Genomic DNA, 27,187 nt, shown 5'->3' with positions numbered 1-27,187 from the left:
GTACTTAGAGATATGGAATTTTCTGCCTAGGCTGGCTTTGAACTGGGATCCTCAGATCTCAGCCTTCTGAGCAGCTAGGACAGAAGGTGTGAGGTGCTAATGCTCAGTTTCTAGGATAGACTTTGAATTCGACTTTCCGGGTTAGATTTTGGCCACCCCTGTGGCATGTAACCTAGAGTAAGACACAGTCTCACCGCGCTGCAGTTCCCTGTTCTGTAAAATGAGTATGATGGTTGCGTCTAGCTCAGCAAAATATGTGGAGCTTAACACATGTAAAACATGTAAAGTTCTCAGCACAAACCTTGGCTCCATGTTAAATGTTTTTAGCAAATGTTTACCAGATAATGGAGAACAAAGTTTCTTCTCTTACAACAGTTAATAAGTTTGGCCATGTTTTAGAACTGTCTTCTGACCTTGTTAATATGGAAGACAATTACTATCGGGTGAGGAAGGAGGCACTATGGGGGGGGAGGGGTCTGGTCGTGAGCCTGGGTGCTGTCACTCAGCTCTTCAGTTCAAGGCTATTACTCTACAACTTAAGCCACAGCGCCACTTCCGGCTTTTTTTTTTTTTTCTGCTTATGTGGTGCTGAGGAATTGAACCCAGGGCCTCAGGCATGCAAGGCAAGTGCTCTACCATTGAGCCACCTTTCCAGCCCACAAATGATTATTTTTTTTAAAAAGGGAAGTAGATGCGCTGGTGGCTCACGCCTGTAATCCTAGCTACTCAGGAGGCTGAGATCTGAGGATCGCGGTTCAAAGCCAGCCCGGGCAGGAGAGACCGTGAGACTCCTATCTCCAATAAGACCACCAGGAAACCGGAAGTGGCGCTGTAGCTCAAGTGGTAGAGCACTCACCTTGAGCTGAAGAGCTGAGGGACAGCGCCCAGGCCCAGAGTTCAAGCCCCACGACCGACAAAATAAAATAAAATAAAATAATAAAAAGGGAAGTAGATGAATTAAACAAAGGCACAGATTTATGAAATACAGAACGAGAAACTGAGAAGATGAAAAAAATAGACAAACTTTTGAGAAGAGTAATAAAGTTGTCCACATGGGCTTAGAATCAGCTACTAGTGAGATTAAGGTAGGAAGATCGCTTGAGTCCATGACTTTGAAGACAGCCTGGACAACACAGCAAAAAGAAGAAAGGAGAAGGAGAAGGAAAATGGGAAAGAGAAGAGATGGCAATAAAATTGATAAATACTTGGTTCTGGTAAGGCTATTCACAGGAGAAAAATAAAGAATGCAAAAGAATACATTAAAAAGATAAAGTAATAGAAATATTTTATGCTAATATATTTAATAATCTAGATAACATTTCTAGAAAATCAAAGATTTCAAAATTAATGTAAGAAGACAGAACACTAAAAATGGGAGCCAATAAAATACTTCTTCTCCCCACATAAAAAGGCTCTAGGCTCAAAAGAAATAATAAGTGAGTTTTACCAAATTTTCAAGAGACAGAATTCCTATTTTCTACAAGTTCCAGAAATAGAGAAAAGATAAATTCATTTTACAAAAAATCAATTTAACACTGATTGTAAAAGTGAAAAGAAATGTTAAGGCATTCTGCTTATAGACATACTTGAGACACTTTAGAAATATTTCCTGACAGAATCTTACAGTCTCTTTAGCTTATAGTATGACAAAGAAGGGCTGGCTGGGAAGGTGGCTCAGCGGTAGAGTGCTTGCCTTGCATGCATGAAGCCCTGGGTTCGATTCTTCAGCACCACATAAACAGAAAAAGCCAAAAGTGGTGCTGTGGCTCAAGTGGTAGAGTGCTAGCCTTGAGCCGAAGAGCTCAGGGACAATGCCCAGGCCTAGAGTTCAAGCCCCATGACCGACCAAAACCAAACCAAACCAAACAAAATATGACAAAGGAGTCCAAGAATAAAAGAATTTCAACTTCAGGGCTGGGAAGGTGGCCCAGTGGTAGAGTGCTTGCCTCACATTCATGAGGCCCTGGGTTCGAGTCCTCAAGCACCACATAAGCAGGAAAAAGCCAGAAGTGGCACTGTGGCTTCAGGACTAGAGCTAGCCTTGAGCTGAAGAGCTGAGGGACAGCGCCCAGGCCCAGAGTTCTGGCCCACGACCAGTATATATGTATAGATAGATATAGATATATGCTGGCTCATCTCTCTGTTCTAGTTGCCATTCTTCCCTAGGGGAAAGCCCTTACAATGTGAAAAGACAAGGCAGGCCACCGTTGACTCAGGACCAATGGTTGCGCCAGGTTGTGCACTATGCAATAGCTCCAGAGGTAGCAATTATAGCAGTTTTGCACAGGATGAAGCACAGACGAAGAGATTAAGCAATGTGCCTCAGATTTACCAAAGAGCAAGCAGTGAAGTCAGCACAGCAAGGCAGGCTCCTCTGACTTCAAATCCAGAGACTTCTAAGTCCGAGGTTTTCAGAATTACACACAAAGTGCATCAGAGCTACCCAGAAGGCTTGTTTAAACAGATCACCAGGTCACCCTCCCAGAGGCCTAGAGGAGGGCCTGAGGATTTGCGTATCTAAGACTTCCCAGCTGAGGCGCAGGCGGCCGCTCCAGGGACCACCCCTAAGCTGTGACTCTAAGCTGTGACTCTCAGTTCTTTCATGTAGACCCAAGACTCCATAAGGCCAATTTCATCCCAACAACCATATCTATATTCAAAGATTCCAACTGCAGATATTTAGGTGAGCATCTGTATTGAAGTTTAAGTTGGCTCAGTTGCCCCCACACACACACATCATTTTTCTCTACAAAGCTAGCTCAAGGAATAAGACACTTGAACTCACCGATCAGAGGAACATTTTCAGAAGCCGGCATGATCTCTGCCACCATGAGTTGAAATACAGTCATGGCCAATAGGATGGTCACTCCCAGGGAGACTTTCTCCCCAGAGGCTGCTGGGAGATAAAAACTCAGGGGAGCAAGGAAAGAGATGAGGACACACGGGATGAGCAGATTGACGATGTAGAATGAGGACCTCCGCTTCAGAAGGAGAGTGAAGGTTAAGTCCGGGTAAGGCTCAGAGCAGCAGCCGTAGATCATCACGTTCTTCACGGCCGGCATGCCATGGACCTCCCATTCCACGTCTTCGATGAAGTCGGAGAGATCGCCGCTGTCCAGGGCATTGAATATATCCACCTGATTGCCATTGTAGGTCCAAGAGCCGAAGGTCAGGTTGCACTGCTGGTTATCGAAGGGGAAGTAGGTGACGTCTACCACACAGGAGCTCTTGGTGATGGCTGGTGAGTCCCAGGTGATGAGCCCATCGTACCGCAAGACCACATTCGTGTTCACTGGCTCTGAAGACTCGTCATCAGCTCTGCAGGCGGGAGGGGGACAATGACAGTCACTAGGAGAACTTAGCAACTTCCTTACGCCAGACAGCTTATGGCTCGCACCTTTAGCAGCTTTGGCACTGAACCACCTCTTGTCCTGTCACTGAGAAATGTGTCCATTCCCCCCCCCCCCCCCCCCCCCCCCCCCCCCCCGTGAGTAATCAGGGCACCTTGTATTCCTTCAAAATCCTCGCACCAGCCAGGCGCTGATGGCTCACGCCTTTCAGCCTAGCTCCTCAGGCAGCTGAGATCTGAGGATCCCAGGTTTTGGGTTGTTTTTTTGCCAGTCCTGGAGCTTGAACTCAGGGCCTGAGCACTGTCCTTGAGCTTCTTTTGCTCAAGGCTAGCACTTTACCACTTGTGCCACAGCTCCACTTCTGACTTTTTCTGTGTATGTGGTACTGAGGAATCAAACTCAGGGCTTCATGCGTGCTAGGCAAGCACTCTACCACTAAGCCATATTCCCAGCCCGAGGATAGCATTTTGAAGTCAGCATGAGCAGGAAAGTTGGTGAAACTTATCTCCAATAAACTATTCAGAAACAGCCTGGAATGGCACTGTGGTTCAAGTGGTAGAGAGCTAGCCTTGAACAAAAGAGCTCAAGGACAGCACCCAGGCCCTGAGTTCAAGCCCTAGAGCTAGCGCGCGCGCGCACACACACACACACACACACACACACACACACACACACACACACACACACACAAAGTTCCTATACCATGCTGCCTCTGCCCACTGAAGTACTACTCTCTTGGACCAGTGATTTGACATGCAGACAAAAAAATAAATAAATAAACCCTGTCAAGGCTAACATCTAGTCACCTGATTTTGTTCACGTAAGCACCAGAATATAAAGTTGCTTCATTGTAATAAAATTATGGTTGTCATTATAAACATTTGAGAAATACAGATGGAAAAAGTAATTCACTCATAATCTTGTTGGAAATTGCATAATCTAGATATATTCTCTTAGGCTTTGTCTGCACCTGTGTATAACACTTTTGGGAACAGAACTTCGATTTTTCTTTTGTCATTAGTCTTTCTCCAGTGGCTCTGCCAGGAAGACGAGCTGTGTTGAATGCTTTTATGAATACACAGCTTGCTTCGCTACGATGCGGGGCTAGGGCAAGGCCACGCAGAAGCATTTTAGAGTGAGCTGGTTCTTGCCTTGGCTATAAGAGATAATCTATGCATCCTGTGGATGAGAGTGGTAGTGGAACATGTAGCTCATTCTGAGAGAGAGAGACAGAGACAGAGACAGAGATACAGAGACACAGAGACACACACAAAGACACACAGAGAGTGCTCAGAGAGGAAGGGTGAACCAGAGTGCTAGAGCATTAGCTCCTCAGTGCTGTCTTGTGTGACAGGGATGGGGAACATGTCTCTGGCCAGCAAGGGTAGAGAAAGGACAGCAGGTTTAGGGCAGTGATTCAAGAGGCCATGAGCGTTGGGTGAGTGAAGTAAAGGAATAAATCAAGGCTGCCACCACTAGGTGGCTCCACCTAAGGATCTTCATGAAATTTCCCTCATTCACATTATTCAAAATCACAGAAGAACCTGTCTCAATTCACAGACACTTGGGTTCCTAAATACACACACACACACACACACACACACACACACACACACACACACATACATACACACATACATACAAACATACATACATACATAAAATAACAAGAGGGAAGTTCCCTTAACAATAGATGGAGAAAGAGCTTGAATAGTGACAGAAAGGTCTGGCTTCTCAAAGTGTACCCTGAGGTCCCTGAACACCAACACTACCAGGCTCACCCTAGACCCCAGAGGTGTTTGTTTTTGTTTTTGTTTGCCAGTCCTAGGGCTTGAACTCAAGGCTGGGCACTGTCCCTGAGCTGCTTTTGTTCAAGGTTAGCATTCTTCCACTTGAGCCACAGCCCCACTTCTGGCTCTTTCTGTTTATGTGACACTGAAGAATTAAACCCAGGGCTTCATGCATGCTAGACAAGCACTCTACCACTAAGCCACAATCCCAGTCCTACCCAGAATTATTTTGACAAAATCCCCAGACCCTACTTGTGCACTTGACAGTTTAAGAAGCATACACTGCCGGGCACCGGTGGCTCACGCCTGTAATCCTAGGAGGCTGAGATATGAAGATCAAGGTTTGAAGCTGGCTCAGGTAGGAAAGTCCGTGAGACTCTTATCTCCAATAAACCACTAGAAAACTGGAAGTGGTGCTGTGGCTCAAGTGGTAGAGTGCTAGCCTTGAGCTGAAGAGCTGAGGGACAGCGCTCAGGCCCAGAGTTCAAGCCCCACGACCAACAAAAAAAGAAAAAGAAAAGAAAAAAAAAGAAGCACATACCTTCCCTACAGATGCACACAATGGCCCTGGCTCCAAGAGCAGGGAAGAGCCAACTGTCCTATGATTTGGTTTACCCTCCACAGAGTCCCCACGGGCTAGCTTCTAGATGGTCCATTCTTACTTAATTTCAGCAGCAGCATCGTTATTGATTCATAATCTTGGATGGTAAGGCTAAATAACAACCCCAGAAAATTCCTGTCTTGAAGTTCTATTCTACTAGCATCTCAGAACATGCCTCTGTAGAAGAATAGTTAATGTAGGTGTCATTAGTTGAAGTCCTGGTGGGGCAGGATGGGCACTTAAGCCAATATCACATGACTTTTATTGAAATTATTGAGCTGGGTGACTGTGGCTCACACCTCTAATCCTAGCTCCTCAGGAGGCTGAGATCTGAGGATCATGGCTTGAAGGTAGTCTGGGCAGGAAAGTCCATGCCATTCTTATTTCTAAAACTAGCAAAAAAAAAAGCCAGAAGTGGAGGTGTGGCTCAAGTGGTAGAGCATCAGCAAAAGCCAAGAAAGAAAAATCCAGGCCCTGAGTTCAAGCCTCAGTACTCCAGTACCAGCACAAAATAACTAAATGAATAAATGAAGAGAGAGAGAGAGAGAGAGAGTTGGGCACAGGAAGCACAGAGGAGAACCATGTGAAGATGAAGGTAAAGACAGCAATGCTTCCTCATTTCAAGGAATGCCGATGATGGCACATGCCACTTCATGCTAGGGACAGGTGTGGAACATGCTCCCCTGGCGGCCCTCAGAAGGAAGCAACTGTAACACGCTGAGCTCCTCTTCCAGCCTCCAGGAGTCTGAGATGCCACCTTTCTGTTGAAAGTCACTTAATTTGTGCCACTTGCTCGGGCAGCCCTAGGAAACTAAAACAGTTTCCAATCCTTCTGCTGAAAGCTGAGGGCTGAATTCCATGGTCTCCTTCCATCGGTAAGCTTTTAGGAGCTATTGTTTTATTACCTGAGAATTCATGAGCCTTGTTGAAGGGACTAGGCATTTTGGGTTAATACTTAACCTTGTGCATGTTTTATGCATGCTCTGACTTCCATTTAATGAACCGTTTCCTTCCAGGAACTCTTCAGCTCTACCACACTTACTTGTTGTACAAGACGATGTCCGGCCTCCACACAAGGTCACTGGGTACGCCGATCGAGTCCAGCCCGTCATACTGGTCTCGATTCCATGTGAGGTACGCGTCATACCAGTTCTGGCGGATCCAGAGGTAGGCAGTCAGAATTTGGTTTCTTTCATCCTGCACAAGGAATCCAGATGTCACTTTATCCTGTCGACACTCGAGCTGTATGCATGCCCTCCATTTTCAAGACACTGCTTTTAATGACAGGAAAGTCAAGAACAAGCCTCTAGTGTTTAATGAACAATGTTTAGCTTTAGCAGCTGGATGGACGAACAAGGCCACACGTGTTCCTTCTTGATTCTGTGTTCAGAATGAAGGCAAATATTGCAGCGTTCAGATCTTTGCAGGGACCAACTGCCCCATTTTCTCTGAAAATGAATCAACTAATGATATACTTGCCTGAGGCCGCCAGGAAATCCCTACTATACACAGAGGACAAGTCCTTCGAGGCTGATAACTGTGTAATTAAACAGAGTTCAGGCACTAAATAAGCTTGAATGTCACCATTCTTTAAAATGGAGATTTAAAAAAAAATCACCATCTTAACTATTTTAAAAGTATCTAATTCAGGAGCTTCTAATACACTCATGATATCATGCCATCATTGCATACCATGTAATTCAAGAATATTGTCATCATCTCCAAAGGAAGCCCCATAACTACTAAGCAATCACCCATCATTTCTTCCTCCTCCCTCAGTCCTCCATAAGCACAGCTCTGCTTTTTGTCTCAATGGATTACATTTGGGGCAATTCCTCTGAGTGGAATCATACCTTGGGGCCTGGACACTGTCCTGAGGTCTTTTTGTTTTAGACTAGTACTCTACCACTTTAAGCCACAACACCACTTCCAGTTTTCTGGTGGTTAATTGGAGATAAAGAGTCTCACGACTTTCCTGCCCAGGTTGGCTTTGAACTGCAATCCTCAGATCTCAGCCTCCTGAGTAGCTAGGATGACAGCAGTAAGCCACCAACACTGGGCAATACTTTTCTTTACCCAAAACTATCTGTTAGTATTGATAACCACATGGTAAGTAATAGTAATGTTAGTGAACATCAGATCATATTTAACTCATTCATTCTGTGGAAAGCTCCATCTCCTGGCTTTCTCTCCTCCCACCAGCTGGGGCACAGGATGATCTTTGTCCCCCACAAGTTCCTTCCTTAAGATATTCCCTTCAGAGCTGCACGCTAGAGGCTCACGCCTGTAATTATAGCTACTCAGGAGGCTGAGTAGTTCAAAGCCAGCCCAGGCAGGAATGTCCACACAACTCTTATCTCCAATAAATCACCAGAAACTAAAAGTGGTGCTGTGACTCAAGTGGTAGAGCGCTCGCCTTGAGTTGAAGAGCTGAGGGACAGCACCCAGGTCCAGAGTTCAAACCCCATGACCAACGATGACAAAAAAGAAAAAAGAAATTCCTTTCAGGAGGCACGCTTGTTTTCATTCCAATGCACCACCCCCCTTCCAAAGTGCCACCAAGCTATGTGACTCACCATGTCCTTAATCTGAGACAGAGTGATCTGCAGCGTGACATTTAGAACTTTATCTGTATCTTCCACTGGACGAAGAGCATTGGAATAATCTTCAAAAAGGTCATTAAACAACTTCTGAGCATATTTTCCATCTGCTGTTTCCACAGCTGCTCAAAGGAGAGAGGGCTGGGTCAACATGCAGGGTGTTGTGTGCATTTTGTGACAAAGAGCCCTGGGCTGAGGTCAAACATTGGAGATGGCCGCACATCGGCGGGAGCAGGTTTTGACTGTGTACACAGGTTACTGCTACGGCATGTCAGGAAGATACACAAACCCTTATGTCTCTCCTGCCCCACCCCACCTCCCACCGAAGCAATCCCCCCGGGGAGCCACGCCGGGTGTATGATGCCAGCCTCTCACCTCTCAGTCTAGAAGCAGCAAAATAAATCCAGCAAAACAAGATGCAAGAACAGGGCCAGTTCATCTCTCTCCTGAATTTGTCGAACGCCCTGGCCAGACAGCAAGAGTGTCTTCCTCCTGCAGTGAATGGGAAAGCCCTGGGCACAACGTGTCCACACTGTTAACGTGTCCACACTGTTGCCGTCTCCCTTTGTCTACCCCGATGGCCGATGGAGACCCATTCCCCCCGCCCCTTTGGTAATGCGAGACTGGCAGCTGGAGTGGCTGAGATGCCAGGTGGGTTAGGCCAGTGCTGGTGAGGGGCAGCCTGTCCAGAGGTCTCTTGCCACCTCCAGATCTAAACAGGCCAAAGAAGAGAAGGTGAGAGTAGAAGGCAGGGCAAGCCTATGGCTTCAGAGAGTCTGGGTGAGCAGCATGGAAGCTTTCTGCATCTGCAGCAAGCAATTCAGCCTGGATAGAAGGCTGGGTGGCTGCAGCCTGGGAGCCAGCAGCCAGAGCCAGCCACACCGGATGGGAGGAACAGCAGCTCTCCAGTCTGTTTGGTTGCTTCGCTGCCTCAGCATCTGAGACTTCTTCAGTTGTCCCACTGGCCACAAATCTTGCATGTGTGGCCGTGTATGAGGAGAAAAAACTGTGCCACTGAGTTTCCTGATGGCTCGGGCACTGGTGGCTCACGCCTATAATCTCAGCTACTCAGGAGACTTGAGATCCGAGGAGCAAAATTCGAAGCCAGCCTGGGCGGGAACTTCCATGAGACTCCTTATCTCCAACTAAACACCAAAAAGCCAGAAGTGGAGCTGTGGCTCAAGTGGTAGAGAGCTAGCCTTGAGTGAAAAAGCTCAGGGAAAGCATCTGGACCATGAGTTCAAGCTCCAGGAGATATATATATATATATATATATATAGAGAGAGAGAGAGAGAGAGAGAGAGAGACAGACAGACACAGAGACAGAGAGAGAGAGACAGAGACAGAAGAGAAAGACAGAGAAAGAGAGAGAAAGAGAGAGGATTCTATGCCCTTCCCTTGGATGCTATTTTATATCATTTTAAAGTCATTTCTATATGTGATACGTGTGATCTAATTTTGCTTCTACAAAAGAATGCCAATTTCCCATTGTTGATGTAGTCTGGAAATGCATATCTGTCCTCCTCCTCTTGTCTGAGGAAACTGCCATGGAAACCAAATTAAGATAATTTGCTTGCCTGGAACCAGAGCGAGGAAATTGGATATTTCTGTTTGATCGGGTTACAGCTGTCTGATGAGTCACCCTATCTGTCATCAGACAATATATCCTCCATGCGGAACGGACACGCAGGTCATCAGCTAAGTGTGTTCTTAGTTGCCTAGCCCCTTCTGTTCATGGGGAAGACATTATTTTCCTCATGCCCCAGTGTCTCACACATGCAATGACACGAATCTTGGGGCTCTAGACTCAAGCATCCTTCCACAAACCAGCTGTTCTGCAATTGCCGAAGCTGAAGGTCCTTTTGGAATTGAGTTCAGTGTCTGGCCAACAGCTAGCAACAGGACCCAGGCCACTGGCCCCAACCTGCTGTGCTCACAATGCGAAGCCCCTCGCCTCCTTCAAACTGCTTCATCAGCAGATACTCCGAGTCAAACTGCTTCGCTTCAAGTCCAGCCCCATCAAGTGTTGTCTATGGATTTGAAGCAGATTGCTGGATCTCTCCCAGCCTGTTTCTTCTATAAAATGGGAATCATTACGACAGTGGGCTACCTCTAAGGGTTGTTTTGAAGAATAAATGAGTTCATGCAGTGGAGCCCCCAAACCAGTGCTTGACATAAAAAGCACTAAAAATATGATAAATAATGGGAAAAGCACATCAGGAAAAGTGTGACTAGTCAATGCATTAAGTAGAAGTGTTATAGCATCATTCCCTAGTTATTCCTCCTCCTTCCCCCTCCCTCCTCTTTTTCTTCCCACCTCAGCTTCTGAACAGATTTCTTAGAGAATGGCTGTTTTATCTGACAGACAGCCTGAACCATGATCAATGAATTCCAGTCCTGCCACGTTCCATTTTCTTTTCTTTTCTTTATGTGTGTGTGTGTGTGTGTGTCTACGTGCGTGCACGTGCGTGCTAGTCCTGGGGTTTGAACTCAAGGCCTGGGTGCTGTCGCTAAGCTTTTTTGCTCAAGGCTAGCAGTCTATTATTTGACTTACTACTTCTGGCTTTTTTGGATGTTTGTTGGAGATATGAGTCTCACCGATTTTGCTGCCTAGGCAAAGGCAGCCTCCCGAATATCTAGGATTACAGGTGTAAGCCACCAATACATGATCATTTTCTTTCTTTCTTTCTTTCTCTTTCTTCTTCTTCTTTTTTTTTTTTTGTTGGTCATGGGGCTTGAACCCTGGGCCTGACACTGTCCCTGAGCTCTTCAGCTCACTTGAGTTACAGCACTACTTTCAGTTTCTGGTGGTTTATTGGAGATAAGAGTTTCATGAACTTTCTTGCCTGGGCTGGCTTTGAACCATGGTCCTCAGATCTCAGCCTCCTGAGTAGCTAGGATTACAGGCATGAGCCTGTAGCTCTCGGCTACCATTTTCTTTTTTAATTAAAGTGTTAACATTATTGTTAATCCACAATGGATTTACTTATCTTTTTAGCAGTCTTTTTTTGAGACAAAGTCTCAGTATATAACTGACTTCAATCTGGAGGTCCTCCTCTTTATGTCTCCCAAGTGCTGAGATTCTAGCAGTATGCCATCATACCCAGCTTAGTAGTCATTTATTTATTTATCACTTTTTAGAAAATGTGGTGCTTGGAATTGAACTCAAGGCTTGCACATGCTAAGCAAGTTCTCTACCAGTGAGGTACACCCAGCCTTCCTCTAGTGGTCATAAACACACACACACACACACACACACACACACACACACACACACACACACACACATACACACATACAATACATAATACATTTTTTTTTTGCCAGTCCTGGGCTTGAACTCAGGGCCTGGCCTCTGTCCCTGAGCCTCTATGTGCTCAAGGATAGAACTCTACCTCTTGAGCCAAAGCACCACTTTCAGCTTTTTCTGTTTATGTGATACTGAGGAATCGAACCTGTGGCTTCATGTATGCTAGGCAAGCACTCTAACACTAAGCCACATTCCCAGTCCCACATAATACATTCTATATATAATGTATAATTGTTACACATTATATGTTATCTATAATGTATATAGGGTATATATGTGTGTGTTGTAGTACTCTATATCTGCATGTAAGTAGATATGGATATAGATATGGATTTTTATTTCTTGAGACAGGGTCTCTCTTCATAGTTCAAAGTGGTTTCAAGCTTGTGGTCCTTCTGCCTCTGCTGGGACTTGCAGGCATGTCCACCACACTCAGCTGTAATTGTCTTTTAAATGTTATTTTACACATTGTGAGTTACTGGGTCTAAATCTGTCACTGAGATTGGCAAACTGTTTCTGTAAAAAAACTAGATAGTAAATATTTTCAACTTGGAGACCATATGGTCTTTATAACAACTACTCTTTTTTTCTTTTTTTTTTTTTTTTTTTGCCGTTGGACTGTGGAACCAGTCATTGGCAAAATGAACGAGCATGCCTGTGTTCCAATAAAACTTTATTTACAAAAAACAGATGATAGGTCATACTTCAGTGACCCTAGACAGATCATCAGATACATACATCCACTTCCCCAGGCTCAGAAAAGTTGCCAAAGGGAGACAGGGCATTGCTGGCAGGGATGAGTGTGGCAGTAAGTTACCTTCTGAGGATGCACACGGTGGGGTGGGATCAATGCTGAGTGTCACTGAGTCATCGAGTCAGATCCTCACGCTGTCATCCCACGAGCTCTCACGCCTCAATAATAATAGCAATAATTTTTTTCTGCGTTTCACTTTGGCATTTGCAGGAGTGAGCATTAGCATATTCATCCAAAAGGTTATTGCAAAGACTCAAAGGAAAACAGATAAATCAGCAAGCACCGAGCTGGGGCAGGACATGACCAGTAAGCACAGGGGCAGGGAGTCAGCGAGAGCCCACTGGAGAAGTTGCTGATGGAAGGCTGGAGGCGTGGGCAGGTGATGTAAGTCCTGCAGTTACTGGGTCAGAGGAGCAGCTGCTATGTGATCCAGGCAATCTGATACGCACAGGTGAGTGATCTGAAAGACCATAGCTGGCTCCAATGTCTGGGCTTTGTCAGAGGGCACATGTAATTCTCCCTAAATCTCCTAGGGGCATATATCTGAAGGGTATAAAACGTCACACTGTTTAACATAGTGAAGTATCTCCTGGCTCCCTCTGACTTCTCAGGTCTTTCCTTACTGTGAGTAGATAAACATTTGGCCTTTGGAATTTTTTGGGGGGGGGGAGGAGGGGATCCGTTGTGGGGCTTGAACTCTGGGCCTGGGTATTGTCCCTGAGCTCTTCAGTTCAAAGTGAGCTCTCTACCACTTGAGCCACAGCGCCACTTCCGGTTTTCTGGTGGTTAATTGGAGAAAGGAGTCTCATAGACTTTCCTGCCTGGGTTGGCTTTGAACCTTGATCCTCAGACCTCAATCTCCTGAGTAGCTAGGATTACAGGCATGAGCCACTGGCACCCAGCCCTAAATGCTTTTTTGTTGTTTGTTTTTGCCAGTATAGGGGCTTAAACTCAGGGCTTGGGCTGTCCCTGAGCCTCTGTGTGTTCAAGGCTCACACTCTACCACTTGAGCCACAGCGCCACTTCTGGCTTTTTCTGTTCATATGGTACTGAGGAATCAAACCCAGGGCTTCATGCATGCTAGGCAAGCATTCTACCACCAAGCCACATTCCAGACCCTGGACCTAGATTATTTACTTTATATTCTTTATATTTATTTACGCATCCCTTGTGTTTGCACTTGAGGCAAGTCTCTCTAGCCTCACATCATAGTAGAAGTGTATAAGACTTGGTTCAGCTGTATGACTGTTCAAACTACCTCATCAATGATTTTTAAAGGAAAAGACTAAAAGCTTTTGATTTTTTTTTTTTTTTGTGCTGGTCATGGGGCCTGAACTCAGGGCCTGGGCTCTGTCCCTCAGCTCTTCAGCTCAAGGCTAGCACTCTGCCATTTGAGCCACATCGCCACTTCCGGCTTTTTCTGCTTATGTGGTTCTGAGGAATCAACCCAGGGCCTCATGCATGCAAGGCAAGCGCTCTACCACTGAGCCACCTTCCCAGCCCCTAAAAGCCTTTGAAAGAATCAAAGTCTATTTTAAATATATTTAATCTAATGAAATCCTATTACAAAAATTGGGAGAATAAAATTTTTAAAAGAATAAAATTTCAAAAAGAAATTTTAGACACAATTCAAATTCTTTCTCTTCAAACAAAACCAAAGTATTTCACTTTCCAGCCACCAGGGGTCTCTGTAAACTCCCTGCAGTTCACTCTCCAGCCACCAGGGGTCTCTGTAAACTCCCTGCAGTTCACTCTCCAGCCACCAGGGGTCTCTGTAACCTTCCTGCAGCTCTCTTCAGGGAACAGGAGATAGGTGAAATCTTTTTTAACCAGCTCTAATGAGATGGAAAGAAACAACAAAAAAGCTTGAAATGTAACTGCTTCAAATACCAAATCTACATTAATTCATGTTTACCCAAGATTTTTGCCTAACAGCCAAATGCTGATAATAAAATGAAATTTACTTTTCGAGTCCGTTTGTCCTAATCAATACACATTCTTGAACATTCCTGCTTTCTTCTTTCCATATCCCTTAGCCATGCTAATGTCTATCAGAGCAAGAACACAATTCTGCAAGATTGGAACTGAGTATTTCAGGAGGCTCTCTAGAGACCTTTGGGGCAGAGAACTGTTAAGAACCATAATGTAGAAAGTACTCAAGTAAAGACTCTACATATGGAGTGGTAGGAAAGGTGTGCTATCTTTTTTTTTTTTTGCCAGTCCTGGGCTTGAACTCAGAGCCTGGGCACTGTCCCTGAGCTGTTTTTGTTCCAGGCTAGCACTCTACCACTTGAGCCACAGTGCCACTTCCAGCTCTTTCTATTTATGTGGAACTGAGGAATGAAACCCAGGGATTCGTACACGTTAGGCAAGCACTCTACCACTGAGCTACATTCCCAGCCTTTTTTTTTTTTTTTGTCAGTCATAGGACTTGAACTCTGGGCCTGGGCGCTGTCCCTGAGCTCTTCAGCTCAAGGCTAGCGCTCTACCACTTGAGCCACAGCGCCACTTCCAGCTTTTTTCTTTTTGCTTATGTGGTGCTGAGGAATCGAACCCAGGGCCTCATGCATGCAAGGCTAGCGCTGTACCACTTGAGCCACAGCGCCACTTCTGGTTTCCAGGTGGTTAATTGGAGATAAGAGTCTCATGGCCTTTCCTGTCCAGGCTGGCTTTGAACTGCAATCCTCAGATCTCAGCCTCCTGAGTAGCTAGGGTTACAGGCATGAGACAGCTAGATGTGTTATTGTTTAAACTTTACTAGTGTATCTTGATCCTTCACTCCCTCACTGTACACTCAGGAAAGAAATGTAACACTTCAATGTACTTTCTGTGCGTACTTTCTTTGCTGAGATGGGTTTAGGTGGGAGTGGGGAAAGGATGGGGAGGTGGCAGAGTAGGTGGGTCGATCAAGTATGTTGTGTGCATGTACGGACAGTTTGAAATGCAACCTCCATTTGAAACTAACTGATGCTAATTTAAAAAAATACAGGTAGCTAGGCACTAATGACTCAGGCCTAGAATCCTAGCTACTGAGGAACTGAGATCTGAGGACTATGGTTCAAAGATAGCTCTTGGGAAGATAAGTCCATGAGGCTTTTAATGCCAATTAACCACCAAAAGCTAGAAATGGTGCTGTGGCTCAAATGGTAGAATGCTAGCTAGCCTTGAGGCAAAAAAGCTCAGGGCAGCATCCAATCCCTGAATTCAAGCCCCAGGACCAGCACACACACACACACACACACACACACACACACACACACACACACACACACACGGAGGGTGAGCTCCAAGCTGATGAATCCATTACACATGCTACAGAGAAAGACCAGCTGCAGACCTGCCCCCTCCTCCTTGGTAAGATACATCCTTTACATGAGCTATTTTGACTTCAAGATCTGATTGAATCAAAGAGGATCTTGTTTGAACACAGATTGCAAGTCAGAAGGTGTGAAGCACTTGATCCACATGGTACTGAAGCTAGTCTGTGGACTGCACTTTGAGTAGCAAGGTTTAGAAGATGCCATCATTATGATGATATAACACACTTAAATTGCTGAGTGCACCAACAAACCAAATCAATATATCATAATGAACTGTGGGACGAATGGTGTAGACGTAAATGAAAGAATGTAATGATTCTGGTGTCAAAAGCTCCAAATATATTTGAACTTAAAATTGACTTTAAAAGTTCATAAGCGGGGCACCGGTGGCTCATACCTGTAATCCTAGCTACTCAGGAGACTAAGATCTGAGGATCGTGGTTCAAAGCCAGCCCAGGCAGGAATGTCTGTGAGTCTTATCTCCAATTAAACACCAGAAAACCAGAAGTGGCATTGTGGCTCAAGTGGTAGAGTGCTCATCTTGAGCTGAAGAGCTCACGGACAGTGCCAGGCCCAGAGTTCAAGCCCCAGGACTGACAAAAACAAACAAACAAACTCGTTCATAATAGTCTTACTGTATAGAGTGGTTGCTGGGACTAAACCCAGGATTATGTGGATGCTAGACAAGTACTTTACCATTGAGCTACATTCCCAGCCTTCAGGAATTTTCCTTAAAGGGCTCCACCCAAAGATACATTGTGAAGGTTTTATTTTCTAAGTTTGGTGGTCTCCTCCAAGAATCAATTATTTTGTAACTCAAAATCTGCAACTTTTTTTTTTTGTCAGTTGTGGGGCTTGAACTCTGGGCTCGGGTGCTGTTCCTATGCTCTTCAGCTCAAGGTGAGCACTCTACCACTTGAGCCACAGCGCCACTTCCAGTTTTCTGGTGATTTATTGGAGATAAGAGTCTCATGGACTTTCATGCCCAGGCTGGCTTTGAACCGTGATCCTCAGCCTCCTGAATAGCTAGGATTACAGGCGTGAGCCACCGGCGCCCGGCTAAAACCTGCAACTTTAATTTGAATATTTGGGAATGGGGAGAGAAGGATCCGTGTAATTTTTACAATCCTAAACTGATATAAGTAATAACTCAATAGTGAAGTATATGCTTAGCATTCGCAAGGTCAGGAGTCTAATCCCAGTACCATTAATTGAATAATTAACTGAATAATTAACTAATTGAAAAATTGTGGAAATGATGAACTATCTTCAACCCATAATACTAACAATTTCAAAATCAATTTTATCTCATAAATCTTTCTAATCATTGTGATAATTAGCACATTTTCTCAGATTTTAAGGTGCTTAGTACTTTTCAGGAGACCCAGTTTGTATTATAATTTTGGTTAAATGAACAGAACTTAATTTAGGCTTGCAATCAGTGCCTGCCGGTAGGGAGAGAACTATTTTCTTAAAATCTTTTAAGTGTTGCCTTATTAGTTGTACATCTACTATATAAGTGGAGAAATGCTGTCAGTTGATTATTCAAAAAAATGCCAATAAGCCAAGCATGGTGGCAGACTAATGTAATCCCAGCTACTCAGGAAGCAGAGACAGGAGGATCTCAAGTTCAATGACAGCCTGGGGACATTTAGGGACCTTAACTCAAAAACAAAATACATGGCTCAAGTGGTAAAGTACCTGCTTGTTATGTCCTAGGCCATGGCTTCAAATCCCAGTAGCACCAAAGAAAGAAAAAGAATTCTAATTGCTTAATTTATGGGAAGGTCATATTGACCTTGAGATCATTCTTCTCTAAAGGAGGTACCTTTGGTGGATCTGAGGACTGAGGTGTACACAAAAAGATCTTAAAACACTAATGTGTTGGTTTTTTTTTTGGGGGGGGGGTCCGGTCGTGGGGCCTGAACTCTGGGCCTGGGCGCTGTCCCTCAGCTCTTCAGCTCAAGGCTAGCACTCTACCACCTGAGCCACAGCCCCACTTCCGGCTTTTTTTCTTTTTGCTTATGTGGTGCTGAGGAATGGTACCCAGGGCCTCAGGCATGCAAGGCAAGCGCTCTACCACTGAGCCACCTTCCCAGCCCTTAAAACACTAATGTTATCTCTGAAAGTTAAGTCGCAAACATCCACAGCATGCCTGCTAACCTCTTATAGACTTCCAAGCTTGCACTTGAACCCAGGACGTCAGGCCCTCATTTCTTTTCTCCCAGAGCAGGTGACTGTCACTTAGCTGGGACTTGCCATCATTCTTGCCCTGCAGGCCCTCTATACCCTCTGCAGAGTCCTCTCCTGTTTCCATGGCTGCATTTCTTTTCCCTGTGTGCTCCGAAACCCCCACTGCAGAGGCAGCTTTATTTATAGCTGAAAAATTAGGGTTATTTAGCTTGAGCTTTTCTGCGCACATCAGTCCATTACTATAAGAACATCCACATTTACACTGCAGCTTCGCTCTGTTTTCCCAGGGCCCTGTAATCATTAATTAGCTGCTCAAAACAATGTTTATTGAGTTGGGGGGGGGGGGAAGCCTGATCCAGCCTTCTCCATCAGCAGCCGGCCTCTTCCCTGAGCTCAGAGGCCCTTGTCCTGGCCTCCTACTAGCCAGCCTTCAGCAAGTCCCACAGACACTTCTGACAGGGCCAATATTTAACTGGCCCATCCCCCAACCTTTTCCTGCCATGTGCTCCTAATTGCTAGTGAATGATGTTACCATTCTCCCCGTGCCAAAACCCCAAAGTTGTTCCGGAAGCCCCTCTCCCATGCCACTACATGACATCTGTCCTCAGGTACCAGCATCTGCTAACAAGCAACATCCCCCATTCCCTCCTGTGCAGGACAAGGAAGTACATTCTGGAATATTGCACATTGCCGGAGGCTGAGCTCTCTCATCTTCCTCCTCCAATCTCTCCTTCCCATTGTCCACATGTAGGCCTCTCCCCTTTTCATTAATAGCATGCATTAATTATGTGGAGGAATGGATTTCATTCTGATCATTTCAACATGCTTATAACATCGTGGGCCCACCCTAGTGCGCGTGCACGCACGCACACACATACACACAAGCACACACACACGCCAGTAGTTCTGGGGTTTGAAGTCAAGGCCTTACCTTCTCACTCGGCTTTTTCACTCATAACTGGTGCTCTACCACTTAAGCCACACTTCAACTTCCAGCTTTTCCCTGGTTAATTGGAGATAAGAGTCTCATGGGATTTTTCTGCCCAGGTTGGCCTTCGAATCAGATCTCAGCCTCCTGAGTAGCTGGGGTTACAGGCGTGAGCCCCCAGCAAGTGGCTTTGATTTGCTTAGAAAACAGAGCCTTGGCGACATACTCTACCAAGAATTCCTCCCTATTCTGCATCATGCGTAGGATGAGGCCTTTTCCTCAAAACCAGGCCTGCGAGGCCTTTCAAGTTCTCCCCGTGGCCTCACTCAGCCCAATCCACCTCCTGCCATCCCACTCTGATTTCATCAGGAGGAGGCCTGCAGCTGCCTTTCATCCTCCTGGCTACTGCTTGGTTAGAAAGCCTCTCCTTCCCTTACCCAACAGGTGAAATTGTCCTTTCAAGGCTCATGTGAGAATCACCTAATCAAGAAAAGCAATTGATTTTCCAACCTTTCCAGCCACAATCCTGCACTTGGCTTCTAATCTTTCTGAGGTTTATGGCTTATAGTCATAGCATAATGTCCATCCACTCTAGTGTCCGACATTCTTGCTTGCCAGCTGTCTCCAATGCCTGGCTGAAGAGCTCCCACATTCATCCTGGAATTCCCAGCCCCCAACATACAAGAGGTAGCCAATCAACGCTCAAGAAGTACATGATTGGAGTGGCTATAGCCACACCTCCCCAAACCAGTGGGCTCCTCTTCCAATCAATGCTCAAGAAATGCATGATGGGAGTGATTAGGCCATGCCTCCAAGTCCAGGGCTCCTCACCCCACCATACTTTTAGCAGTCCCAGCTGGTCCCTGGACATTGGTACTGTGGATGTTGTTTCCTAAAGGGCAGCCTTGAGGAGGACTGTAACAAACCCAGATGTAAATGCACCTGGCAGAGATGCGAGCTACTGGTTCCCAGGCCCATCAGTCCCCCAGCATGTCAGAGCAGATCCCCCTTTGACCCTGGAGCTGTCAGAGTCCAGTCAGAAAGGAGGAAGATAAATGAATTTAGACTCAACCTTTCTCCTCAGATACCACATAACAGCCACGCTAAGTATGTGCACAAGATTCTAAGGTCCTAGAGAAGAGAGATCTGTACTTAATGACCCTGGTGGGCAAGCGGGCAGCACAGTCATCTTTCTGATAAAAAGAAACGCTTTTAGGTAAAAATCACAACATTTCCTAGTTTTCCAGTGAAAATGGGCAGTAGGAAATAAGTTCTGGTCAGACTCTGGTGCTAAACCCACTCCGACTACAAATATTTACTGAAAGCTGAGCAGAGATCACGGATGGTCATACATTGTCCCTTCTTAAGGTGCTTATGGACTATTTGGAGAAGAAAAACTTGCAAGAAAAGTCAAATCCCCGTAAAGGAGTTAAGCAACCAATGCAAGAAGAATATCCCGTGGAAGGGCCACTCACTACCAGATGAGAGCTTCAGGAAGGGCGAGGGCAGAGCCCCAGGGTGGACTGACCAGCTGGAGGCTGACAGCTGGAGGTTGGCCTCAGGGCAGCCTCTCCCTGGCAGTTGGACCTTCAGGATGGAGAGGAGAGGGGCCACTTTACTAAAAGAAAAGAAAGGTCCTTTGGAGTTTAAGATTTGCATTTCTGTTCTGCCATTGATCAAGTAGATGTCGCAAGTACTTCTCAAATGTCTTTGCACTTCATTTCCTCACTAGGGAACAAATAAAATAATGTTATTTATCCCATGGGCTCTGAATTAGTCTGTTCTGATTATAATAAAATAACCTGATTTGGGTTATTTTTTATTTGTTTGGTTGTACTGGGGCTTGACCTCAGAGTTCCACATTTTCTAGGCAAATATTGTACCACTTGGAACATACTCCCAATTCTTTTTCTTTTCTTTCTTTCTTTTCCTTCTTCCCTTTCTTTCTTTCTTTCTTTCTTCCTTCCTTCCTTCCTTTCTTTCTTTCTTTTCTTTCTTGGGAGGGTCTCATGTTCTTGCCCAGCTGGTCTCAGACTTTAGTCCTCCTGAGGAGTTAGGATTACAAGGGTGAGTCACTGGCACCCAACTGAGCACAGAAATCTCTCTGAGGGAACAAACCTCAGCATACCGTGGCAGCCCCTCTCATCCTGACCCACTCAGCATCTATTTTAGAGGATGGAAGGTCTGAGCCAACGAGCTGAAGGAGACAGAGCAACTTCTTCATCACCCACTTTGGAAGCTTCCTGCCCTCCAGGTCTAGCTGAGAGGAAATGGAACAGCACCCCCTGCTGAGATCAGAGACAATTTTTCAGCTCCTGTCCCTGAGCTTTGATGAAGCCTGAGGGGAACCAAGATCAAAAGCAACAGTCTTGTCAGGCACCGGTGCCTCATGCCTGTATTCCTAGCTACTCAGGAGGCTGAGATCTGAGGATTGTGGTTCAAAGCCAGACTGGGCAGAAAAGGCCAGGAGATTCTTGTCTCCAATAAACCACCAGAAAACTAGAAGTAGTGCTGTGGCTCAAGTGGAGAGCACTAGCTTGAAGAGCTGAAGAGCTGAAGAGCTGAGGGACAGCGCCCAGGCCCAGAATTCAAGTCCCACCCTGAGAATGAAAGAAAGAGAGAGAGAAAGAGAAAGAATGAAAGAAAGAGAATGAGAAAAAGAAAGAGAGAAAGAAAGAGAAAGAGAAAGAAAAGAAGAGAGAGAGAAAGAAAGAAAGAAAGGAGGGAGGGAGGGAGGGAGAGAGGGAGGGAGGGAGGGAGGAAGGAAGGAAGGAAGGAAGGAAGGAAGGAAGGAAGGAAGGAAGGAAGGAAGGAAGGAAGGAAGGAAGGAAGGAAGGAAGCAGCAACAGACTCCAGTGAGCCCCTGTCACTACCCAAAGCACCATTTACTTCATTTATTTTTATTTTAATTGCAAGACACAACCACTAGGGGGCGAGGCTCTGAGCCATCCATCAGACAAAACTGCCTTTTTCTCTTGCAGACAAAAAATGTAATTGTGGGCTAAGGGCAATGAAAACATTCTGCACTTTCTGCAGAACCTTGGTGAAGAACACATCTCCCTCGAGGGTAAAGTGTATTCTTAACTCAGCCTGTTCTCCACAGCCATCAGCCTGGGCCATGGTGTCCCCTCCCCCCATTCCCTCCCTCCCCACTCCCTACCCCAATCAGACTCCTCCTGAAGAGCCCTTTGGCTCAGCCAAATTGCCTGTCATGATGGCAAATGGCTTACACAAGAGGCGGAATCTATTCACATCAGGCTGCAGATCTGTCCTGCAATTGTCTGAATTCACAGCCTGGGGTCAACCAAGCCATTATGGCCTGAGGGGGCGGGGCTTGGTGTGGCTTTCCATCCCACCTTCCTTCCCACACCTTATTTGGTGACTTGAATTTCTGTAATACTGTACCCACCTACTGTACCCACCTCATTAAAGTCAATCCCTTGCCCAATAGGAGAACAATTCTCAGGCCTCCAACTCCCTCTTAGGTCACAGTAACTTAAGTCTCCGTGACCTCATCCTGGGTAGTCAGCCTTGTTCCTCCTTCACAGGAGTCTGTTTTCCCCAGGGTCCGCCGCTTACAGTTTCTCTCCCTCACACGCACACTCCAGCAACAATGGAAACGAACACACTTTCCCAAGCCGGTTGCCTAGAAACCACTCCTTGTTTCAGCAAGTAATTTAAACATGAAAATTCAGCCCCTGACTCATGCCGGCAGTGCGCGTCACGGCTTTCGCAGTGTTTTGATTCTTTTCCTTTCACCTCACGAAAGAACACACGCTCACTGCAGACACATTGAAAAGAAAACTGAAAATACAAAGATTCAGGAAGCAAAAAGTCTCTCCTAACGACAGAGGCAAGCACTCTTGACACGGGGGAAAGATTTTCTTCCAGGCCTTTTCTCCCTCCCCATCCCCCACTGTGCAATACTAGTTTGCATTAATATTAAGATTGAGCTTATTTAGCATATTGTCAGCATTACACATCTGGCAAAAAAAAAAGATTCAGACACTTGATTGTTTAAAGGTTTCATTAGGTGTCAGGCGCTGGTGGCTCACACCTGTAATCCTAGCTACACAGGAGACTGAGATCTGAGGGTTGCAGTTCAAAGCCAGCTTGTGCAGGCAAGTCCGTGAGACTCTTATCTCCAGTTAACCACCAGAAAACCGGAAGTGGCATTGTAGCTCAAGTGGTAGAGAGCTTGACTTGAGCTGAAGAGCTGAGGGACAGCACCCAGGCCCAGTGTTCAAGCCCCACGATAGACAAAAATAAAATAAAAAAGGCTTCATTTTGTAACCAGCTATGTCCCAGAATTTAATCATTCTCTGAATGCTAAATGTTTTGGTTAGTCCCAGCTTTTCACCATTAAAAAGGCTGCCATGATCATCTTAGCAGCAAATTATTATTACATCTCTGATTCTTCAGGATATAATTATAAATGGACTTTCAAAGACCCTGGACATTTAGAAAGCATTGAACCTAATTTTTAAATCTTGTAAACATTGAGTTAATACAGGCCTAAGAATTTTTTTCTGGGGCTGGGAAGTTGGCTCAGTGGTGGAGTGCTTGCCTTGCATGCCTGAGGCCCTGGGTTCGATTCCTCAGCACCACATAAGCAAAAAGAAAAAAAGCCGGAAGTGGCGCTATGGCTCAAGTGGTAGAGCGCTAGCCTTGAACTGAAGAGGTGAGGGACAGCGCTCAGGCCCAGAGTTCAGGCCCCACAACCGGACCAAGAAAAAAAAAAAAAAAAAAAGAATTTTTTTCTGGCTTGGATACTGTCTCTTAGCTTTTTTCACTCAAGGCTGGTACCCTATTTCAGCTTTACTTCTGACTTTTTGGTGGTTAACTGGAGATGAGATTGTCTCATGGAGGGCTGGGAAGATGGCTTAATGGTAAAGTGCTTGCCTTGCATGCATGAGGCCCTGGGTTCAATTCCTCAGTACCATATAAGCAAAAAAAGGCCAGAAGTGGCACTCTGGCTCATGGTGGAGCACTAGCTTTGAGCTGAAGAGCTGAGAGACAGCGCCCAGGCCCAGTGTTCAGGCCCCACGAACAACCACATAAAAGAGTCTCATGGATTTTTCTCCTCAATTTGGCTTTGAACTGCAGTCCTTAGATCTCAGCCTCCTGAGTAGCTAGGAACTGGTGCCCCACTCAGGCTAAATTTTTCAAAGGAAGTTTAAGCAGGGCATTAGAAAATAAATTCTTCACTGGGCACCAGTGGCTCCTGCCTGTAATCCTAGCTACTCAGGAGGCTGAGATTTGAGGATCATGGTACAAAGCCAGCACGGGCAGGAAAGTCCATGAGACTCATCTCCAATAAACCACCAGAAAACCGAAAGTGGCACTATGGCTCAAGTGGTAGAGAGCTCACCTTGTGCTGAAGAGCTGAGGGACGGTGCCCAGACCCAGAGTTCAAGCCTCACGACCGACAAAATAAATAAATAAATAAATGGAAAAATAATTTCTTCTTCCCTTTTGTCACTCCCTACAGGCGGCAGTGCCAGCAGGGAATTCTGTGACCAGAGAAGCATGTGTCTGTCATGCATGCTGTCCTAGTGAATACAGGTGGTTTGGCTACTTGTTTTCACACCACAATGACAATGGCTCTCAGTCATTACAAAGCAGCGCATTCTCCTTGGAGCTGCAAACTAACCACCAGCTGAGGTACCACTGCAGGACATCTCAGTGCACAGATCTGTCCATGGTGAGCTGGGTCCCAGGACACAGGTCTGAGTCTACACTATCTCCCACACACCACACTTTTGCTGGGAGGGGGAATGGTAGGGGTCAAGATGACAGCCTCACCCGGCTGGTTTTAGTGTGATGGTCTGATGCAGAGGTCTTTAACCCTCTTCTCATCTCTGTTCTCCGTGTGTAAAATTTTTACTGTCTGCTTCCATTAATGTATGTTGATTTGTAAGTTATATATAATATCTTCATAAAATAGAATATGCATGTTTCATACAAAACCTCATACACAAAATAAAATAGCACATATATGCTATCATTATTCACATGATAGAATGTAGACAAAAATATACATCTTAGCTCAGGTATCATGGGGTACACCTGTAATCCCAGTCTTCAGGACAACAGGAAGATCTCTAATTTGAAGACAGTTTGGGCAACATGGTGAGACTCTGTCTCAAGCAAACAAATGAAATCAAATTCATCTTTAATGTATTACATTAATAATAATAAATAAATAATAAATTTATTAAAGATAAAACAAAGATTTCTATAATAATAAATGATATATAATTGTATAATAAGTAATAATTTGGGTAGTTTTGAGATAGCAATGTGATTATATATGCTTCATTTTTTTAACGTATTAATTTAGGGTCAGGAATAGTAGCTACTGAGGTGACAGAGATCAGAAGTACAGTGGTTCAAGGCTATTCTTCACAAAAAGTTAGCAACACCCTAACTCAACCAACAAGCTGGGCATGTTAGCACAATACCTTGATTCATACTATGTGGGAGGCATAGGTAGGAGAAATTGTGATCTGAGGCTACCTGCAAGCAAACATAACAAAACATCCAAAAAGTAACTAAAGGTACCAGGCGCTAGTGACTCACACCTGTAATCCTAGCGACTCAGGAGGCTAAGATCTGAGGATTGAGGTTCAAAGCCAGCCTGGGCAAGAAAGTCTGTGAGACTCTTATCTCCAATAAATGACTCAAAAAACCAGAAGTGGCACTGTGGCTTAAGTAGTAGAGCGCTAGCCTGAGCTAAAGAGCTGAGGGACAGTGCCCAGGCCCAGAGTTCAAGTCCCATGACCACCATCATCAACAACAAAAAAGTAACTAAAGTAATAAAGGGCTGGGAGTGCGGCTCAAAAGATAGATTGCCTGTGTAGCAAGTGCAAGCACCAACAGCACCCTCCTCCCTGCCCCACATTCCCCTTGCAGTCATCCACTGCTTAAATCTGAGCATGCTCACGTCTCATAAAATCTTCAATCCTTAAGGCATCTCTGGATTGCTTTGAATAACAAATGCAATCGAAATAGATGCATTATTATTAGACTGTAAGAAAAAGTCTGGGTCTGTTAAGTAAGGACATGACTGTTTCTGAACACTATAATTTGCAGCTTGTTGAGTCCACAGAAGCAGAATTTACTGATAGACAAAGGCTGACTGTAGTTAGAATTTACCCATCTGTATATAAATCTGTCATCTCTCCATCATCTATTATCTATCATCCTATCTATTAGCTACCTATTATCTATCTATCATCTATCTACCTAGGTGTCTCAAAGTAATATCTTCAGCTGTGAGACGCTAGGAAAGGATTCATGAAGGTCTGTCATGAGGAGATCTCTGAGCTCACACACACTGCCTGTGTCTGTGTATAAACAGGCGCCATCGCACGACCCTCTCCAGGCCACAGACTCAAGGCATGGAGAAAGCTACGAGCACTGAGGCTGGCTGAACATAGCAAAGGGAGAAGAGGAGTTTGGAGCACAGATTTCCAGGCAGACTGACTAGATTGGAATCCAGATTCTCTAGTTCACAGAGGTGTGACTGGCCAGTCACATGGCTGAGCCCTGTTCCCCGCATAGAAGCTGGTTACGGTACAGTGTGCCTCGGCTGTACTATCTGTGTCTGACACACAGTAGGTGTGCAATCCGTGTTGGCTGGTGTTGAAATAAAGTGCAGGAAGCAGATGTGCTGGTGAAGGGAGACATAGCCCCCCTGGGAGTTTGGAAGGAAGAAACAAGTGAATGAGACCAGAAGGGAATGGGGCTTGCAGAAACTAGGAGTGTAGGCGGCCTGGCATTAGTCAATAAGGGCTTCCTGCTTCTTCACAGTCCCTTTTCACTTTGTATTTCTTCTTCCTTCCAACATCTGGTTTTCCTCTGTGGTACGAAGGAATGAATCAGCTTGACAAAACAGACTAGAGTCCTTGACTTGTTGACAGCATTTCACAATACGTTACATCAGCTCAGTTAGGATTGACCTCTGTCCATCCTGACCCCATCTTACTTCCTTAGGCTCTCAGAGTCTTCACCAGGGCTGTCCTGATTCTTCCAGACCTTGGCATTGGCAACCTGGAAACAGAGTCCAAGGCCCCATGGAGCGAGGAGGCAGTAAGGTTAGAAGCATGGACTGGCGCTAGAGGGACTCTGCTGAAGTCCTGGCTATGTCATGACCCAGCTGTATGGCCCTGAGCAAGTTACTGGAACTCTGCTTTGGGCACCTGATCTGTACAGTCAGGAAAATGGTAATGATGCGATAAAGTTTTAAAATCCATGGTTTGGGAGTGGGAGCTCAGACTTGCAATCCCAGCATTTAGGAGCTTGGGGCAGGAGGATTTTTGAGTTTCAGAACGGTGTA

At 45.4% G+C, this 27,187-nt stretch overlaps 1 protein-coding gene across 4 annotated transcripts in view; it reads right to left on the bottom strand.

The window, feature by feature from the left end:
- The window catches only part of Chrna9 (cholinergic receptor nicotinic alpha 9 subunit), a 60,773-nt gene that overhangs the window by 759 nt on the left and 32,827 nt on the right, over nucleotides 1-27,187 (bottom strand). For 3 of the 4 annotated variants that reach the window (XM_042678200.1, XM_042678199.1, XM_042678198.1), the window contains 4 exons: nucleotides 8,717-8,833; nucleotides 8,318-8,463; nucleotides 6,784-6,938; nucleotides 2,786-3,318 (listed from right to left, as the gene is read on the bottom strand). In XM_042678200.1, the coding sequence (XP_042534134.1) occupies nucleotides 2,786-3,318; nucleotides 6,784-6,938; nucleotides 8,318-8,463; nucleotides 8,717-8,780 (898 nt within the window). In that variant the 5' untranslated portion in view covers nucleotides 8,781-8,833. Of the gene's footprint in view, nucleotides 1-2,785; nucleotides 3,319-6,783; nucleotides 6,939-8,317; nucleotides 8,464-8,716; nucleotides 8,834-18,849; nucleotides 18,915-27,187 lie in introns of those variants that run through there. The other variant, XM_042678201.1, reaches the window with a different exon arrangement.

This window comes from Dipodomys spectabilis, unplaced genomic scaffold, assembly GCF_019054845.1.
Source record: "Dipodomys spectabilis isolate Male_0828 unplaced genomic scaffold, ASM1905484v1 ptg000043l, whole genome shotgun sequence".
NCBI classification, from domain to species: domain Eukaryota; kingdom Metazoa; phylum Chordata; class Mammalia; order Rodentia; family Heteromyidae; genus Dipodomys; species Dipodomys spectabilis.
The sequence above is the reverse complement of the archived record's forward strand: the minus strand, read 5'-3'. Positions and strand labels throughout refer to the sequence as shown.